General features: G+C 33.8%; 1 protein-coding gene across 1 annotated transcript in view; it reads left to right on the top strand.

Moving 5' to 3' along the window:
* tyn (trynity) overlaps positions 1-18,731 on the top strand; it is a 136,673-nt gene that overhangs the window by 117,049 nt on the left and 893 nt on the right. The window contains exons 8-14 of the mRNA XM_088232425.1: positions 1,716-1,844; positions 3,958-4,133; positions 11,109-11,242; positions 12,761-12,900; positions 14,659-14,740; positions 15,992-16,136; positions 16,697-16,901. Coding sequence (XP_088088551.1) covers positions 1,716-1,844; positions 3,958-4,133; positions 11,109-11,242; positions 12,761-12,900; positions 14,659-14,740; positions 15,992-16,136; positions 16,697-16,901 — 1,011 coding nt within the window. The remainder of the gene's footprint in view (positions 1-1,715; positions 1,845-3,957; positions 4,134-11,108; positions 11,243-12,760; positions 12,901-14,658; positions 14,741-15,991; positions 16,137-16,696; positions 16,902-18,731) is intronic.

The raw sequence follows: 18,731 nt of genomic DNA, 5'->3' as shown, positions 1-18,731 counted from the left end.
TCATTTGGGACCGCACATTAAAAAAAAAAAAACATTTTTGTGACAATACATAATATCATACATAGTCAATACATCCGAAATAGTAAGAAAACATTATAAAAGAAACATAAAACACAATACTTTACACCATCTATATAAATACCATTAAAAACTTTTACTATAAAAAAGATTTAAGTACAAAATACATTCTTAATTAAAATATGGTATAAATTAATATTTTATAACTGTATGGTAAATTAACTAGTAGGTAGTGATGCTATTGTTTATTTTTGCATAAAAATGTCTGCCTTAAAACAGGTTGTACCTAATTAGGCAGACTAGACATGATCCAGAAAAATCTATTACCTAAGTGTGTATGTAGTAGATAAAATAATTGTTATTTTTTTTAATAAACAGGGTGTACTTTAAACCCTGTCACAGGGTGTACTTTAAACCCTGTCACATCCGAAACCACAATGATCAGTATGGGCAAGAAGACATATTGGCATATTTTAAAAAATATTTAGAACGAAGAAAATTTGTAAAAATAAAATATTAAAAATAACAAATGGTTACTTACTTCTGCAGGGGAGAAGCGAGGGGGGCGCGGACGCGCGGTTAACGGTGTGCTCCCACCTCCCCCCTCCTCGTTTGTCCCCATGCAGAAGTTAGCAACCATTTTTTTTTTTATATGTTTTTTTTTTCAATTTTTTTTTCGTTCTAAATATTATTTTAGTGGGGCAATATGTCTTCTTGCCCATACTGATCATCGTGGTTTCGGGTGTGACAGGGTTTAAAAAACACCCTGTATTATAATTATCGCTTGCTTCGAAAAATAGCGTGGATGCTCGGACTAGAGAGAGATAATTATTCTTATGCTGAAATAGAGTCAATGTTAAATATTTCTAGTCTACAAAAACGTAAAACTAATATTGACTCCATATATATGTTCGGCATACTAAATGGTATAATCGATGTTCCATCATTACTGGGACAAGTAAAATTCAATATTCCGACTCGTAGATTGAGAAACAATGAAGTACTGTTCATCGATCAGCATAGAACAAACTATGGCCTAAATTCTCCAATGACCCGCCTTTGTCGTATTGTTAACTCAAGACAAGATCTGGACTTTTTTGGTTTAAGTTTACATCGATTTAAACGAGCACTAAATAAATAGTTCAGATCTTGTCTCGATGTCCCTTATGTTTGTCAATGCTTCTTTCTTTTTTTTAAATGTTTTAAACTATTATTTTATTGTAATATTTAAACTTTATAAATTGTATACATGGACAATGTCCGTTAATAAATAAATAAATAAATAATTATTACAATAAACAATTTTTTTTTAATTGCGACAGTTCTGTATTTTTTATTTGATTTTTCGTGTTTTAGCTCATCGGGCCGTTTATTAAATTCGGAATGGCCAATATTTTCCAAAGACCTTTTGCCGAACTTTGTTGAGCGTAACTTAGACACGTGAAGATTCCCGAGTATCGCGTATTGTAATTGTGAATATCATGACCAAATGTGTATTTTAAATTTGTGTGAGCAGAAAAGTTTACGATATTCAAAATCGTATTGGTTATGTCATGCAGTGGCAACACCTTGAAAGGAAGTATTTTTGTCTGTCGGTAGATATCCTTGACATGGGAATCCCAGTTTTTCAAAGCTCTGTTCTGAAGAGCTTGTATTTGATGATGCGTTTTATTAAGTTATTTATTTGTCTGTTTCAGAACCCCCTCAGTCTGGAGCGCAATCTGATAACACCCTTCCCGTCTCCATTGAAACCCACGAAGACCCGACCCTCAACAATTTAACAAGAACTGACGCCAACTGCGACAAAACCGGAACGTGTTATGATGGTGAGTCCGATACAATTATTTATTAAACTAAAGAATAGTCTTGCTAACGAACCTCAGTAGCTCAATCACAAATAACTATCGGCGTGCTAATAAGCGACGTGATAACCATGGTTGCTTATCGTATTCGCGATCACAATGGAACATTCGTGAAAACCTAATATTCAATGTATTATTATTGTGTTTTTTTAAAATTATTTATTAGTATTAACTTTTTAAAATCATTTTTATGTTGTTGAAATTCCATTTGGCGATGCGTTTTGAAGCTGCAAGACTTTTTGTGATGTTAGCTATCATATTATTTTTATCATATTATGTAAATGTTATCAACTATCAAATATCTAAATTTAGTAAATGGGGTCTAGAATTTCAACCGTCAATGCGCTCAGTAGCTGCAAGACTTGTTGTTATCTAACTTCTAAATTTATAAATTTGCTTTTTATTTCGTTTTTAAAATATCACTGAAACTGTAAACTTCATTGTCAAATAAAAAAAATATAAAAAAATGTAAATAAGGGCTAGAATTCTTATTGTCCATGCGCTCTGTAGCAGCAAGACGTTCTGTTATCTAGCTCATATATATCATAATAGTAATATATCATAATTGGTGACGAGGAACTAGAATCCCAACCGTCCATGCGCTCTGTAGCTGCAAGACATTTTGGGATATTTATTTATTGTACAGCGCCCTTGAGGTGATTTTCACAAAAATGGCGCTATATAAATTATCCGAACATTATTATTATTATGATTATGATAAAATTATAAATAAATTTATCAATGAAACTTCTTGGTTAAGTTTTATTTTTTTAAAAAAAAATATAAAAACTATGGAGTTTTATCAAGAAATATCAACAAAAAAAACCTATATTAAATTTCAAAATATTTACATTTCGAGACGTATAATCTTGCTGAGCAATTACATATTTAAATTTTACTGGTGTAAATATGGAAAATATTCCGAAACTGCTATTTTTATTGATTATTTATCACGCTATTTAAAAAAAAAATTAAGCCAATCAACAGGCTTAAGTAAGCCCTAATAGATTGGAATTAATGAGTAGTATTTAATCTAAACATTTTTAAAATCTACTTAAATTAATAGTTTATAATTAACAAAAGGTATGTATATGGCATAATCTAGGCGGAAATGGCAAGTGTGACATCGCGAGTCAGGAGAGACAATATCGCTTGCTTCTTAAATGTCTGCCATTGCTGTAGGAACACATCGACAGTACCGTTTAGTGAGATTTCGTTCACTGTTCTGAGGATCCTTGGCAGAGGGGAAAAGAATCCGATGTTAGTTTTATAATTTCCCACAGCAAAATCAGGATCGGTACGCAAGTTACGGCGAGGTACATTAAGGTTTATCTGAGCAAGGATATCATGGATGTATTCTTTAAACCCTGTCACATCCGGTCCACATAAGTATATCCCTCCCGATCCTAACAGTTTAGATAAATTTTAAGAAATTTAATTGCAGAAAAATCCACCTTTTCAAATATAAACCTTGTATTTAATAGGCAAGGTAAATAATAAAGCAACTCCCATATAAAAAAAATATATATAAAAAATCCGAAACCCCGATGATCAGTATGGACAAGAAGACATATTAGCATACTTAAAAACACATTAAGAACAAATATTTTTTTTTTTACATAAAATATTTTTAAAAACAAATTGTTGCTTACTTCTGCAGGGGCGAAGGGGGGGAGCTCGGTTGTCGGTGTATTAGACTCCCCCTCTCCCCTTCGTTTCTCTCCTGCAGAAGTAAACAACAATTTGCTTTTTTTTATGTTAAATTTTTTTTTTTTAATTTCGTTCCAAAAAATTATTTTTATGTGCCAATATGTCTTCTTGCTCATACTGATCATCGCGGTTTCGGATGTGACAGGGTTTAATGAACACCCTGTATATATAAAGATATTAGGAGCTTTGGTGAAATTAATTTTGTCCGCTTTGACGAAAACGCAACAATAAATTATATTATTTAATTTCAAACTTTTTTGGTTTAATGTCTTTTAGTACCATTGAACCATAACTATGTAGTCCCGGATTTATTCATCCAATCTTCCAGTGGGTGTTTATTAAAGTATTATTTGGATTATTATTTTAGTTTCTGTAAACTGCAAGGACACGAGGATCGCCATCCAAGTCAGGACCAATAAGCCGTTCAATGGAAGAATCTACGCCCTCGGGAGGTCAGAGACTTGCAACATTGACGTCATCAACAGCGACCTCTTCAGGCTAGACCTCACTATGGGAGGCCAAGACTGCAACACACAATCAGTGGTAAGTTTTTTATTTTTTTTATTTATTAACTGGGGGACCGACAGACCAGGGACGAAGGAGCATATGAAGCAAGTGAGGCTGAGCCTCACTATAGTCCTTAAAATCTAGCTTGATTAGACTGACAGCTGTCAAACTAATGTCATTAGTGATGGGAAATTACTGATCACTCACAGTACAAGACAATTATTCACCAAAAAACAAGACATTTATACTATTTTCACAAACAACATCAAATGAATTATTTTTTTATTCGATCAATTTACCTTTTTTATTTGATCAATTTGTCCCATCTCTAACGTTTTTGCAAAATGATGTAACCTTGTAAGAACATCGTTAACTAAGCTTTATTTTTTTTTTATTTTTTTTTATTTATAAATCATATAACACAAAGTATAATACATTGAATTACATTCCCAGGAGTTACAATAACTCAATTCGGGACATAAATAATATTAACATTTTGAAATTAACACATATTGAGAACAACAAAGAAACAAAGCAAGTTTAGCACCTTTGTAACTAAATATACAACAACAATATATACGCCTAAAACCTTTTCTTACACAAGCAGAATAAATATATATAAAAAAACGCTTTTAAGAATAAACAAAAAAGGAGTGAATCTACTAAGGGAGATAAGGTCATTAACATCACATGCCATGCAGATGACGCTGCCGTAGTGATGATGAGAACATATCCATCTCAGTTAGTAAACATCTGGATGCCTAAGAAATGTCGTATAGTACAATGAACACATGATTATTGGAAACATAATTCGGATTTACAAAACGTGTGTCAGATTTTAGTTTTTTTTTTTTGTTTTAAGGCTGATTTTATATATTTATGTTGATTTATGTGTCAAGCATTGTGTAAAAAAAAAAAATTACCATGCCAGATACGAATAATTTTTCGTGAGTCAATATAAATAACTCCTTAGACGTTACTACAAACTTATGTCGTCACTTTTTCTGAAAAATTACATTCTAATCAAGCTATATTTTAAGGACTATCAGAAATCATTGCTTTTTACCAGAATCTAATATGTATATTTGCAATATATCAACACATTATGGAGACAAAAAACTAGCAAAAAAATGCTATAAAAATGCTCATAGATGCCTACAAACATGGTCCGTACTGTGTTATTTACTTAACATTTACGCAGATTATGCTTATCCTTAAAATTTGAGCTTCACTAGAAATTTGGTATCAAAGACGCCACTGTTGGCGCAACGTTGGCTTGCCTGCTATCATCTTGGAAAAATACTTTTCATCTAGGTACTGGTTTGTGATTAAATTCCAAAACTAAAAATTGTTGATATTCAAAAAATATTGAATTGAAGTAGGTACTTGTTTATGGTTGAATTCCAAAACATAAAAACAATATTTTTTCAAATATGGCATTCTTTTTGCAAACGTCTAACTCCGGTCTTCTCACCAACATAGCGGTGTACCTATGTAGGAAAACGAGTTTAAAAAATGTTTTGAATTTAATATTATTTTAGTATTACTGAAAATCCAATAAAAATAAATAAATTGGGAGAAGTTATAAGGAATTTAAGGAAAGAATCTGATTGAGATCCACATAAAACAAATGCTGTTTGTAAACATTCAAAAACAAACTTTTTTTGTACACAAAAAAAAAACATCTTTCCATTTTTGCAAATGCGTTCTCCTCGAATGCAGCCCTGGTAGATCGATGAATAAAACATTTATGCTCCAAATTTTTTTTTTACATATTCGATCGAAGATTTTAATATCTACGAACACGCACAGCTCAAAGATCTATATTTCTCTGAAAACCGCACGTAAACGGTTAAGCCGTTTAGGGGGAGTACGGTGACACCACACGTACAGAGGAGTTATATATATAAAGATAAAACATATAGTACATATTGTACTCCCAGGGGTGCTATTCTGAACCACTCTCGTGGCACGAGAAAAAAAAATTCTCGGGTAGTTTGTATGTACACGAGATAATACGGCCACGAGAGCGTTTGGAATCCAGCCCAGGGCCTCAATTATGAACGCTATCTTCATCTGTGTATGTCAAGACGGTATACTTAACTTCTGTGCTATCTGTATCTTCCTCGGTATGTTCTACCTACTTGCCATATCAACATCATATGATCGAAATGAACCAATGAATGACTGCGAAAATTAGGTCGCTTTCCTTACTTCATTAACATTTAAAATAGTTCTCATTTATACTTTAAATAGGCTCCTGTGATAGAAAGTGCCCACTTCAAAGCGATTTTAAACTCCAATAAATCCCAATTCAAGCAAAAAATGCTCGCTTGAACATGATTTTTAAAAGACTTTTGACACTTGCCAAGACGATTTGCTTAACGATCGTCTATCGATCTACCGAGCAACTACAAAGCCGGCTCATTTAACGTCTCGACATGGGTTGTGCCCAGTGAGGTATTCATATTTAAAAAAAAAGTTTTATGTAAAACGTGAAATAATAAATAAATTATAAAAAATATTTTTAAAAACATGTATATGGCACATCAATATGTTAAAAAGTAAACTTAAGCATTTGGAAAATCATCAAGGAGTTTCCCACTCAAATCCCTCCCACTAAGGAAAACCCAGCCCTTAACTCCTTTCAACAATATTTTGAGTTTGTCCAAATTTTCGTAGACAAGGACTGGATTCAACTCCTGGGAAGCTGTTTATATTAGCATATTACAACAGAGATGAAGAACATTCAAGAAAAGGTAATATAGAAGTCTAGGCATCTACAGAAGTGGCCACTTTACACACTGTGTAACATTCACCATTCTGCTCATATTTGAACATCTATATTCCTTCTATTCTTTTGTCTATTGATGTTTGTGAAGTTAAAGAGCTGAAACCTTTATTAAATATAATAAAGGTTTCAGCTCTTTAACTTCACAAACACCAACACATGATAGAACTGAAGGAATATAGATGTTCAAATATGGGCAGAATGGTGAATGTTACACAGTGTGTAAAGTGGCCTCTTAAACCAGCCAATGACAGGTCTCAAGCCCTGTAGATGGCTAGACTTCTGTGTTACCTTCCCTAAAAGGTTCTTCACTACTACTACTACTCCCCGTGGGGCTAGGTAGAGAGAATGGACCGCCACACACGTCTATCCTGGCATACATTCCTAGCTTCTTCCACATTCATACATCTTGTCATACATGCCCTTCGGTTCTGTCTGCTTTTGACATGATCAGACTTAAGATTTTGGTTAATCTGATCATGCCGCGTCTTCCTTGGTCGTCCTCGTCTCACGTTATCGTTCATTTTCGCCAAATATACCGTTCATCTCTGTTGAAATATGTTATTTACCATTTTGATTTACTCTTGGTGCTCATTTTTAGATTTTAAAAAAGCGGTCACAATTTGTGTTATCACCCATAATTCTTTTTTTTAAATTACGCCGAAGGTTTAATGCATTGAAATTATAAAAATCGATAACACACGAGAATGTTGTGGTACAAATATTTTTATCGACACACGACAGAGCGCAATAATTAGTTAACTATACGGGTACCCATATTTAAAGTTGCAAATTTCTCCCAATCTATACCATTCAATAAATGTTAGTAAATATTTGTGTATGATCACTTGACGACTTTTTTATATCTATCGGCTTCGTAAGTAAATCACACTTTACACCTTCACCATTGTTAAAACAAAAATACGAAACCAACGCGCTGGTCGGACACATGCTATTATAAGCTAACACCAACGTACACTAATTACAATAAAATAATGTTTAACCCTTTTTAGAGCACATATTTTAAGTTGTTTTGCATCTTGCAAACCTAATTAAAAACGTTATCTTTTAAGATAAGACCCATAGAATAAAGAATAGTCCAGAAGGAGCGTAGAATCATATCTAAATACTTCGGAATGTGTCCAATAATTTCCCCACTATGCCTCACTTGCACGATGGGAATAAATATAATTATAACACAAATGTAAGGTTAAAAAAAGCAATCGAGTGGTAACTTTCTGACGCATATAATCTGTGTCTGACGTCTAGATACTCTTATTTGTTAATAGGAGAGAACCTAGCGACATTATTTCCACATCTAGGAGTTCGTTTTTTTAAATGTCGGAATTTAATTCGACTTCAAAATTTACTTATTTCGCCCTCATATTTTTATTAGGCTTTTGAGAAAAAAAGTGCCAACCTCAAAACGATATTTTTTTTCATAAATCATAATTAAAGGAAAAATTACTCGGTGGAACAAAATTATTGACACTTTTAATGCGTAGATAAACGTATCGAGGGGTTCTAGACTCGTCGGTATAAAATGATGTACTTACATCAAAACTTGATAGTGGGGGTATCGATACTATACATTTGTAGTCGGCCGGGAGACTTTTATCTTCAACCATGACGTCATACTGAAGCTATGTCATTTTAGAGCGTAGATATGTGTACCGTGACGTACGCTTCCCCTTGATTCATATCGATGTACCTACCCAAAACTTAAAGGGGGGGGGCTGGTAGTATATCTTTATAATCGCTGGAGGGAATTTATCTTCAACTATACCGTCAAGGTGAAGGTATGACGTCTTTATCTTCCCATCATAATCGAGGCCCCGGTCTGTAAAGTCCAGGGCCACAAACGATTAGTTCCACCAGTAGATTCTGTTCCCAGTCCCCCGTCGTAAATATCGTGCTATGAGCCATGACCGCACCAATAAATTGATTATAGCGTCAATCGACAATCACACTCCACAAGAACTCAATATCTTTCACAGGTAATCACCTGAAAACCTTTAACTTCATTACTTTTAATAACTTTTTACTTTATTTCGCGAGTTTTTATAGTTGGAAATCCCGTCTGCAAAATTCAGAGCCGGCATTTTGCAATAGCATTTTTTCACTAATAATACAAACACAAACTCGTTGGCTTATGTATAAGTCACTGCACAACTCTGCTCCAGAATATCTAAGGGAACTCTGCATTCCAGATGAACTAGCTGACAGACGTCTTACGCTTAGATCAGCTACATCTACGTCGAAAGGAAAAGTTATTATACCTCTACGCAAACAGCGCACTGAATTCGGCGAACGTGCATTTGCGGTCGCAGGCCCTACGGCATGGAATGCTCTCCCAGCAGAAATCCGAAACTGTGAGAGTGAAGTGATGTTTCGGAAGAAACTTAAAACCCACCTGTTCTCTAAATCATTTTAATGAATTCTTAGCATGTGGTGACAAAGTAAATTATTTTACTTAAATTAAAAAGTTAAAATTAAATTTATATATTTATATAATCACTTTGTAAAGCGCCCTTGAGGTATTATATTACGAAAATGGCGCTATATAAGTTATCCATAATAATTATTATTATTAATAATAATAATGGTTTATTAACAAAAAATACAATTTCTTTATCAACTACATACATTAACATATTACAACAGAGATGAAGAACATTTAAGAGAGGTAATAGAGAAGTCTAGGCATCTACGGGCTTATGACCTGTCAATGGCTGGTTTAAATGGCCACTTTACACACTGTGTAACATTCACCATTCTGCCCATATTTTAACATCTATATTCCTTCAATTCTTTCATCTGTTGATGTTTGTGATGTTAAAGAGCTAATAAAGAAAAAAACATTTTCAGGCGTTGCCTAGTATGTAGGAGAAATAATCCAATTAGATGAAATCTCACCCGCATAAATAAAGGTTTCAGCTCTTTAACTTCACAAATATCAATAAATGAAAGAATTTAAGGAATATAGATGTACAAATATGGGCACAATGGTGAATGTTACACAGTGTGTAATGCGGCCACTTAAACCAGCCATTGACAGGTCATAAGCCCTTTAGATGCCTAGACTTCTATATTACTTTCTCTTAAATGTTCTTTATCTCTGTTGTAATATGTTAATATAAACAGCTCCTCAGGGAGTTATATCCAGTCCTTGTCTACAAAAATTTGGACAAGCTCAAAATATTGTTTACTACATACATACTTTGGTAATAGATTTCTCTGGATCATGTCTAGTTTATCTTTGGAAACGGCCGTACTAAAAGGCGCCGGGTTAGGTTAGGATAGGTTGGGTTAAGTTAAATTATCAACTTAAGTTAAAATCATTAATCTAAATTGATTAAAAAAACAATTTTCTTTTAATTTGAAATTTAACCTAATTTCACACACTAAATAAAAAAACATTATTATTGTTGCATTAATATTAAAGAGACCAAACGACAAAACAACGTTCAACCTTTTCGTTCGACGTTCATTTGACGAACGGGGTAGCCATTCAGTTGAATGCCGGCAATTTACAAAACAGCCTAGCCGCATGCATAGTTGGGTGGCTGATTTAACTATTTGGTGGCCATATTATTTTATCTACCGCCAGGTTTTTTTAATATTTTTATTTATAAATCATATAACACAAAGTATTTTACAAGTATAATACGTTGAATTACATTCCCATGAGTTACAACAACTCAATTCGGGACATAAATAATATTAACATTTTGAAATTAACACATATTGAGAACAACAAAGAAACAAAGCAAGTTTAGCACCTTTATAACTAAATATACAACAACAATATATACGCCTAAAACCTTTTCTTACACAAGCAGAATAAATATATATAAAAAAACGCTTTTGAGAATAAACAAAAAAGGAGTGAATCTACTAAGGGAGATAAGGTCATTAACATCACATGCCATGCAGATGACGCTGCCGTAGTGATGATGAGAACATATCCGTCTCAGTTAGTAAACATCTGGATGACTAATAAATGTCGTATAGTACAATGAACACATGACGGATTGTTGAACACATGTTTATTTAACGGGGATTGTTTAGAGCCAGTTGTGTCGATCGAATATCTTACTAGCCTGAATCCTGGACCTCTAAATTGTATTTGGTGTATTATTGTTTTTCATGCTTTTATTTCCTTCAAATTGTTTCCTGCCATACGCTTAATAAATGTATCTATTATTTTTTCTTTTCAGACTGGTGTTTACTCAAACACAGTGGTGCTACAGCACCATAGTGTAGTAATGACAAAAGCAGACAAGATCTACAGAGTCAAGTGCACTTACGACATGAGCTCCAGAAACATCACCTTTGGAATGATGCCAGTCAGGTACGAATATTACGATGGTCATCCGCAGAATAAGTTTACAGCATTTATGTGGGATCGAAAAATGCTTGTATTTAATTGAAATTCACAGGATACTTCTTTTTTAACAATATATATTTATATATATTTGGACCCCTGACAGTAGCCTTACGTGTCATGTACATACAAGGCTGAGGTACTCGGAAAAAATCGTTCATGTTTGTCTTGGATATGGGATGTTCGATCACTGATTTTGGTTTATTACCTTTATGAGTCCAATCACCATTGTTGCAAAGTCCAAGAACAATGGCGCGTGATAACTACTTTTAACGACAGTGTGGATATCTGTAAAGGATATTCCATCTTTCCTGCATTCTGCTTCAAGAGAATGGCATTGTAAACTAAAGAATGAGCACTGAAATAACAAATGTTCGATACTCTGTGAAGAAATATCATCGCATGGACAATAGTCATCATTCCTTAATTTAACTTCTCATAGCTCCGTGTACAGTAAAAATTTGGATCGTTTCGAAAGTACTTTGGTGATGACGACGGAAGTTTGCTGCATCAGCCAGCGTTGAGTTTAGTGATTTTATCTGTAGAAGAAGTGCGGTAATGATCCTCCCAACGCTGCTGCGTATTTTGTTTTATACAGCGTTTAGCAAAGCGAAGGGAAAATTCTGAGAAGAAAGGTGCCGTTCTTTTACAAGTTGCTGCTCTTGCTCGTTCATTTCGCTCTCTCATTTCCCACGATACCAGCATGTCCTGTTATCCAGCATATTTAAATAATCATCCCTCTGATTTCTAGATGCTAACCTAGTTTTACTTTGAATATCTACAATGAATGTTTTTACCGACCGAGTATCAGTTATAACTTGAACGCCTGAACGACAATCTGATAATATTTTTGCAATAAGCCACCTCTCTGGTGGTTTTTTTAATAACCATTCGAGAGCTTCTCGTATTGCGAGAAGGATATCTCGTAATCACAGGATACTTCACAAATATATTAAACTATTTTTCAACGTAATCGCCGTCGAGGTCGAGACAGAAAAAAATACTGCAACTAAACAAAATGGCCGACACACACACGCGACCAAATAACTGCGCCTCCCCCAATACGTCAGGTGCGCCAACTTTGGAACAAAAATATTCTCGCGGTCTTATGAGCCTTTGTAACCTTACTTTGTGGATGACCCTCGTATAAATAAACCTTTAAACAGCTAATATTGATTCAAATAAGTATACATGAATTTAATTTTATCTAAATTTATTTTGCATCATTAAATTCCTGGGAAGCTCAACATGACTTGAAAATTAATTAATATAAACTTGCATATTCCCTTCTCTAAATTGTTCTCTGTCTCTGTTGCAATATGTTAACTATTTTACCATATTTGTTAATAACAAGCCTTCACTTTGCAACATGACCTAATGTCAAACACCTTTTCTTATAAGTACTGTCTGCCTAATATCTAGTAACCGTACGGCCATAAAATAGCGTTTATAGAAAAAAATAAATTGTGTTTATTAATATTACAGAGATCCAGAAATGATTTCTATCACATCAGCACCGGAAGCTCCTCCTCCGAGAATTCGTATCCTGGATGCTCGTGCACGAGAAGTGGAAACTGTCCGCATTGGAGACAAACTCACCTTCAGAATTGAGATCCCAGAAGACAGTAAGTGCTTTTTTATTTTGACTTGAATAAGCTAACAAACTACCTACAAAATTTACTTTCATAACACTGGGCAACGTAAAAAAAAATTTTGTCTCAGAAAGAAAAATATGTGATTGTGATAGTATTATTTACTTCTGAATTTAAATATGATAACAGTTTTATATACTTCTCCCATTCTTAACTGCACGATATTCGAACATTCTGGACTTACCTAGAAACTGTGAGTGCTTTCCTAGCTGCATTCTCCAGTGGATTCGATAGTTCTTCAAACTTTTCATAGTGCATTAGTGATTGTATTGTGGACCCAAAAATATTGCCCGTTTAATTTTTGCATCACTAATTAAAGGAAAATTCTGTTTGGGGTATATGAAACCAGTAGTGTTGTCCATGGCTTTGACGAATTTCTGTGGGTGATGTAGAAATTCCAAATACATATTTGAAAACAGGATAAAAAACTACATTAAAGGCACCTATCGAGAGACGAAAATCATGCTATGGTTAGCATATACGAAATAAACTTGATTCCGAGTTGGAAACTCCTTAATGATTTTCAATAAAAAAAAATTAACTTATGCTACTAACTATTACTATGTGACCACTTTTGTTTTGGTTTCGAGACGTACCCGTCTCTTTGTCAGTACTCTCACTACATCAACATGTTAATTTATTTATTGAATTAGCGTTTATTTTGTAGAACTTCGCATTTAAATCAAACACTAATTCGAGTATGCCACTTTTTTATTAATAATAATAAGTAATTGGACAGTTATTTTACCCTGTTAGAGCAATCTCTTTTGTTTATTTGCTATCATCTTTTCATTCCAACTTAACACAGGGCCAAAGTCCATGGAGTTCAATAACTCGCCTACAGTCTACAGTATTGAATGCCTCAGCGAGACTTATTTTTGGAATCTCTAAGTTCAGTCATATCACTCCACTACCTCGGGAATTTCAACTAGCTACGTTTTCCACAGAGGGTGGAATACAAACTCTGTTGGCTTATGTATAAAGTCACTGCACAACTCTGCTCTAGAATATCTAAGGAAACTTTGCATTCCAGATGAATTAGCTGACAGACGCTTAGATCAGCTACATCTGCGTCGAGAGGAAAAGTTATTATACCTCTACGCATTGAGCAAAATTTGAACGGGGAATATTAATTTTGCAAGAATGTAGCTTTTTTTTTATTATTTATATATTTATTTTTTACATATTTATTACAGCAATTTACAATGAATTATTTATACAACAAATTAATTAAGTAGTAAAATTAAACATTTATTTTTTTTATTTTTGCTGTTGGTTCATATAAACTGCCTAACTAGGGATAGCTTCCCCGTTCTAAGGCAGTAAATTATGTATTTTACAATAATATTAAAAAGTAATTACAGTCTTATTATTATGTGTGCTTTTTCAGTCTTAAAAGTAAATAATAAATATACATTGAAAACATAAATAATACCAAAATCTCTATATCCTAAGTCCTAAGTCATTACTAGTAAAACAAGAAATCAGCTTACGTCATTCTACATCGGAAAACAATGTCTCTGACTCCCTCCGACCAATATGGATTAAAAATGCAGTCAACACCTTCCTCAGCCTGGCAATCCCACCACATTTCCATGAATCTGGGATAAGGTTATATATCCTCGGGCCTATATAATATTGCTGCCTTTGACTGCTTTTATTATACAATTTATATCATTAATTTAATAATGTTGATACCATTTTGTTTCACACAATTTATTTTTATTCCAGCTCCTTATGGTATCTTCGCCCGCAGCTGCATTGCTATGGCTAAGGATTCAAAGAGTACCTTCCAGATTATCGATGATGAAGGGTAAGTTATTTGTAACAGTATAACATTGATTTGGTAATGTATCCAAAATAAAACAAGTTTATTGGATTGTAATTCTACTTTATTTTTTATAAAATATACAAAGGGTATATTGTGACGCGTTTCGTCTTGTTAGGACATTTTCAAACAAACTAACTTAAATATTTACAAAGTTTCCTTATATACTAAAAATAGTTACTATTTTATGTTTGTGGATTTCTATACAAGCCAAAATAAGTAGAGTAATTAAAATTCAATTAGGGTATACTGAGTATATTAGAGGAATATTTTGGTTATATTGGGGAAAAACCTTCCATTATTTAGAAACATTTGTAAGGGTATGACTTTAAAATTAACCACCTGAAAATATTTTTTTTTAATTTCTATACTTCTTCATGGACCAGGTAATTTATCAACAATTTTAATTTTAATAACAATTTTAATTTTAACAATTTATCAACAAAAAATATTTTCAGGCGTTGCCTAGTATGTAGGTGAAATAATTCAATTAGATGAATCTCACCCGCATAAATAAAGGTTTCAGCTCTTTAACTTCACAAACATCAACAGATGAAAGAATTGAAGGAATATAGATGTTCAAATATAGACAGAATGGTGAATGTTACACAGTATGTAAAGTGGCCACTTAAACCAGCCATTGACAGATCATAAGCCCTGTAGATGCCTAGACTTCTATATTACCTTCTCTTAAATGTTCTTCATCTCTGTTGTAGTATGTTAATATAAACAGCTCCCCAGGGAGTTGAATCCAGTCCTTGTCTCCTACCTAATAGTCCGATGCTTTATGGATCTAGGCTTGGAGGGGGAGATGTAGAAAAATGACAACTCTAGCTCTCCATACAGTAGCCAGGCTCTTTAAGGACCTGGGCTTGGAGAGCGAGAACTATTCACGGGGACCCGTCGCAATAGATCTTTACAGGTCGCAGTGATGTCAGGAGCTTATAGAATACTAATCCCCGCTTCAAAGAATAAGAATAAGCTATTTTGTATAAATAGTTGCAAAGTATGCATCACTTAACCATAAATACAAGTTGTGGGTGTTAGGATTATGTGTTTGATAAATAAATAAAATATTACTGTTGTATTTTATAATGTTCTCAAATGATGCAGAGCCACAAAAGTCTTTGATCTAGAAGCGTTTTAAGTGATATTAATTGAAAAATGACTTGTGAATTGTGTGATGTTCTGTTCTTTTTTGTATAAAAAGAATTATTTAATTTATTTATTTAACAGATGTCCCGTTGACGCTTCAATCTTCCCAGCGTTTACTCCAGATGGCAATGCTCTCCAGTCTGTGTACGAAGCCTTCAGATTCACCGAGTCTTATGGAGTGATCTTCCAATGCAATGTGAAGTACTGTCTTGGGCAGTGTGAACCAGTAAGCATTCATCTTTACACTATTTTATTTTATTTCATTATGTTTGATTGACCATCAATGCTCAATTTTACTTACAAATTTATTTGGGTAGGTACATCGTTTTTAAGGTTTTTACAGTGGAACCTCTATATTTGTCCGGATTTTTACCTGAGATGTCTGACTGACAAAATTTCTAAGCTGTCTGATTGACATCATCTAAAATATAATAATTTCCAAACTGACTTGATCTATTATAAAATAGGATAACTTTCAAGTTTCCAAGCTGTCTGACTGACAAAATCTAAAATATAACAATTTCCAAGCTGTCTGACTGACATAATATAAAATATACCAATTTCAAGCTGTCTAACTGACATCCATAATATAACGATTTCCTAGTTGTAATAACTGACTACATCTAAAATAGAACAATTTCCAAGTTTCCAATCTGTCAGCAGTCATGCCACTGTGGTACATAATCTAAAATATACCGATTTCCAAGCTGCCTGACTGACAAAATCTAAAATATAACAATTTCCAAGCTGTCTGACTGACAAAATCTAAAATACAACAATTTCCAGGCTGTCTGTGACTGGGGACGTGACTCTATCGAGTCATGGGGCAGGCGCCGAAGGTCTGTGAACGCCAGCGAGGAGCAGGATGATGATGACATGAACATCTCCCAAGAGATTTTGGTATTGGACTTTGGAGATGAGAGGCAGAGCGCCGACTTCCTGAGGACTGACCAGATTGGAGGCCTGGCAGCCGAGGCCGACTTTAGTAGAGGTACTTTATAATATATTTATATATTTGAAGGATTTTATGCTTGTGAATGCAAGGAGCTCCCACATCAGATGGAGATAACAGTATAAAATGACGTTACTGCGTCGATGTGTTTATTTTTATTTTATTTTTTCTTGAATAAAATACAGAATCGGTAAAAGAGCACGAAAGTTAGTGAGGTTTGAACCTCGGACCTCTGATCCATGAATCCGCAACACTAGCCACGGTACCACAATCCAATTCAATTCATGTTATTAGTTTAAGATGTGTAGCTGCAGCGGATCCTCCTTAATTACCATATTTTTTGGACCATAAGGCGCACTTTTTTACTCTGAAAATTCAACCAAAAATTTGGGTGCGTCTTATGGTACGATGAGTCTTATCATCCACAAAATACGGTAGTATAGAATATAGATTCTAAATGTGATTAGCAAAGTGGACAGTACTTATTTCATCATTCATTTTTGCTTATGATGTTTCTAATGATCTTGAAGAAATACATTAGATTAATGAGTTGATTAGCTGTATTATTGAATCCTATCCTTATGAGTTCTATATTATAGGAATGTTTTGATGAATTGGATTCATTGTTTTTGTGTCTCTTTTGTAAATGCCTCTCCAATACTACGTGAGAAAGACAACTGTACGTCGGAATAATTTTGACTAACTAAAATTGACAAATTTGACGTTTCGCTGTCCCGTTTTTCACACCCCAAGATCAGTTTTTGATTAGAGTATTTTTTTAAATAATATGCATAAAAACGCTTAATTCAGCTGAAGGAAACTATAACACCACTAAAAAGGATTACTAGCAATAGTGTGGGCTGTGAAACATTAAGTATCAGAATAACATTTTCTGAATCAGTACCTTTTCTGTTTTTAAAATTATTTATCCGTACGTCCGAAGATGGCAGATAAAACTGGGTAGTTTTTTGGGTTTTTTGATGGTCTTTGCTCCCATATGAAACAATTGATCAAACAAGGAAAAGGATAGACACGTATACATACACATATCTATAATGTTTTTAAAAAATCATTGCCTTGTGCCATAATCCAGGTAGAAAATAGGGGAATACATTTGTATGAAGAAAAGTGAGACCACATTTACTCTTAATTTCTCATCTATTTTAAGCCCAAGATATTTAATACTTTTGGAGTGTGCTACGGGTGGGATTATAAATTAATAACGAAGCTAAAACATGTGAATGAAGTTGTGTAAAATGGAGGTTGAACCTCGGACCTCTGATACTGAGTTCACACACTACTAGACTACAATGGGACCATAACTTGGTACTTTTTAGATAAACACTGAATTTTAGCCTCGAGGGTATACTTGAAACTTTATATGACTTTAACTGTGAAATTATATCAATAAATGTTCTTAAAAACCAAAGATAAGTCCCAGAGCAGAGCTACTGAAATGGTAGTTTCTCTTAGAAATAAATCATACGAGGAACGCTCAAGGGAGCTTGGGTTAAGTTCACTGGAAGAGCAGAGGCAGCGTGGTGGCTTGATTTAAACATTCAGAAATCTTAACTGAGTAATTTAACAACAATATTTTGAGTTTGTCCAAATTTTTGTAGACAAGGACTGGATTCAACTCCCTGGGGAGCTGTTTATATTAACATATTACAACAGAGATGAAGAACATTTAATAGAAGGTAATATAGAAATCCAGGCATCTACAGGGCTTATGACCTGTCAATGGCTGGTTTAAGTGGCCACTTTACACACTGTGTAACATTCACCATTATGCGTATATTTGAACATCTATATTCCTTCAATTCTTTCATCTGTTGATGTTTGTGAAGTTAAAGAGCTGAAACCTTTATT

Source organism: Micrasema longulum, unplaced genomic scaffold (assembly GCF_059751315.1).
Source record: "Micrasema longulum isolate JH-2025_06_02 unplaced genomic scaffold, ASM5975131v1 h1tg000074l, whole genome shotgun sequence".
Classification (NCBI taxonomy): Eukaryota; Metazoa; Arthropoda; class Insecta; order Trichoptera; family Brachycentridae; genus Micrasema; species Micrasema longulum.
This window is presented reverse-complemented; position numbering and strand designations above follow the sequence as displayed.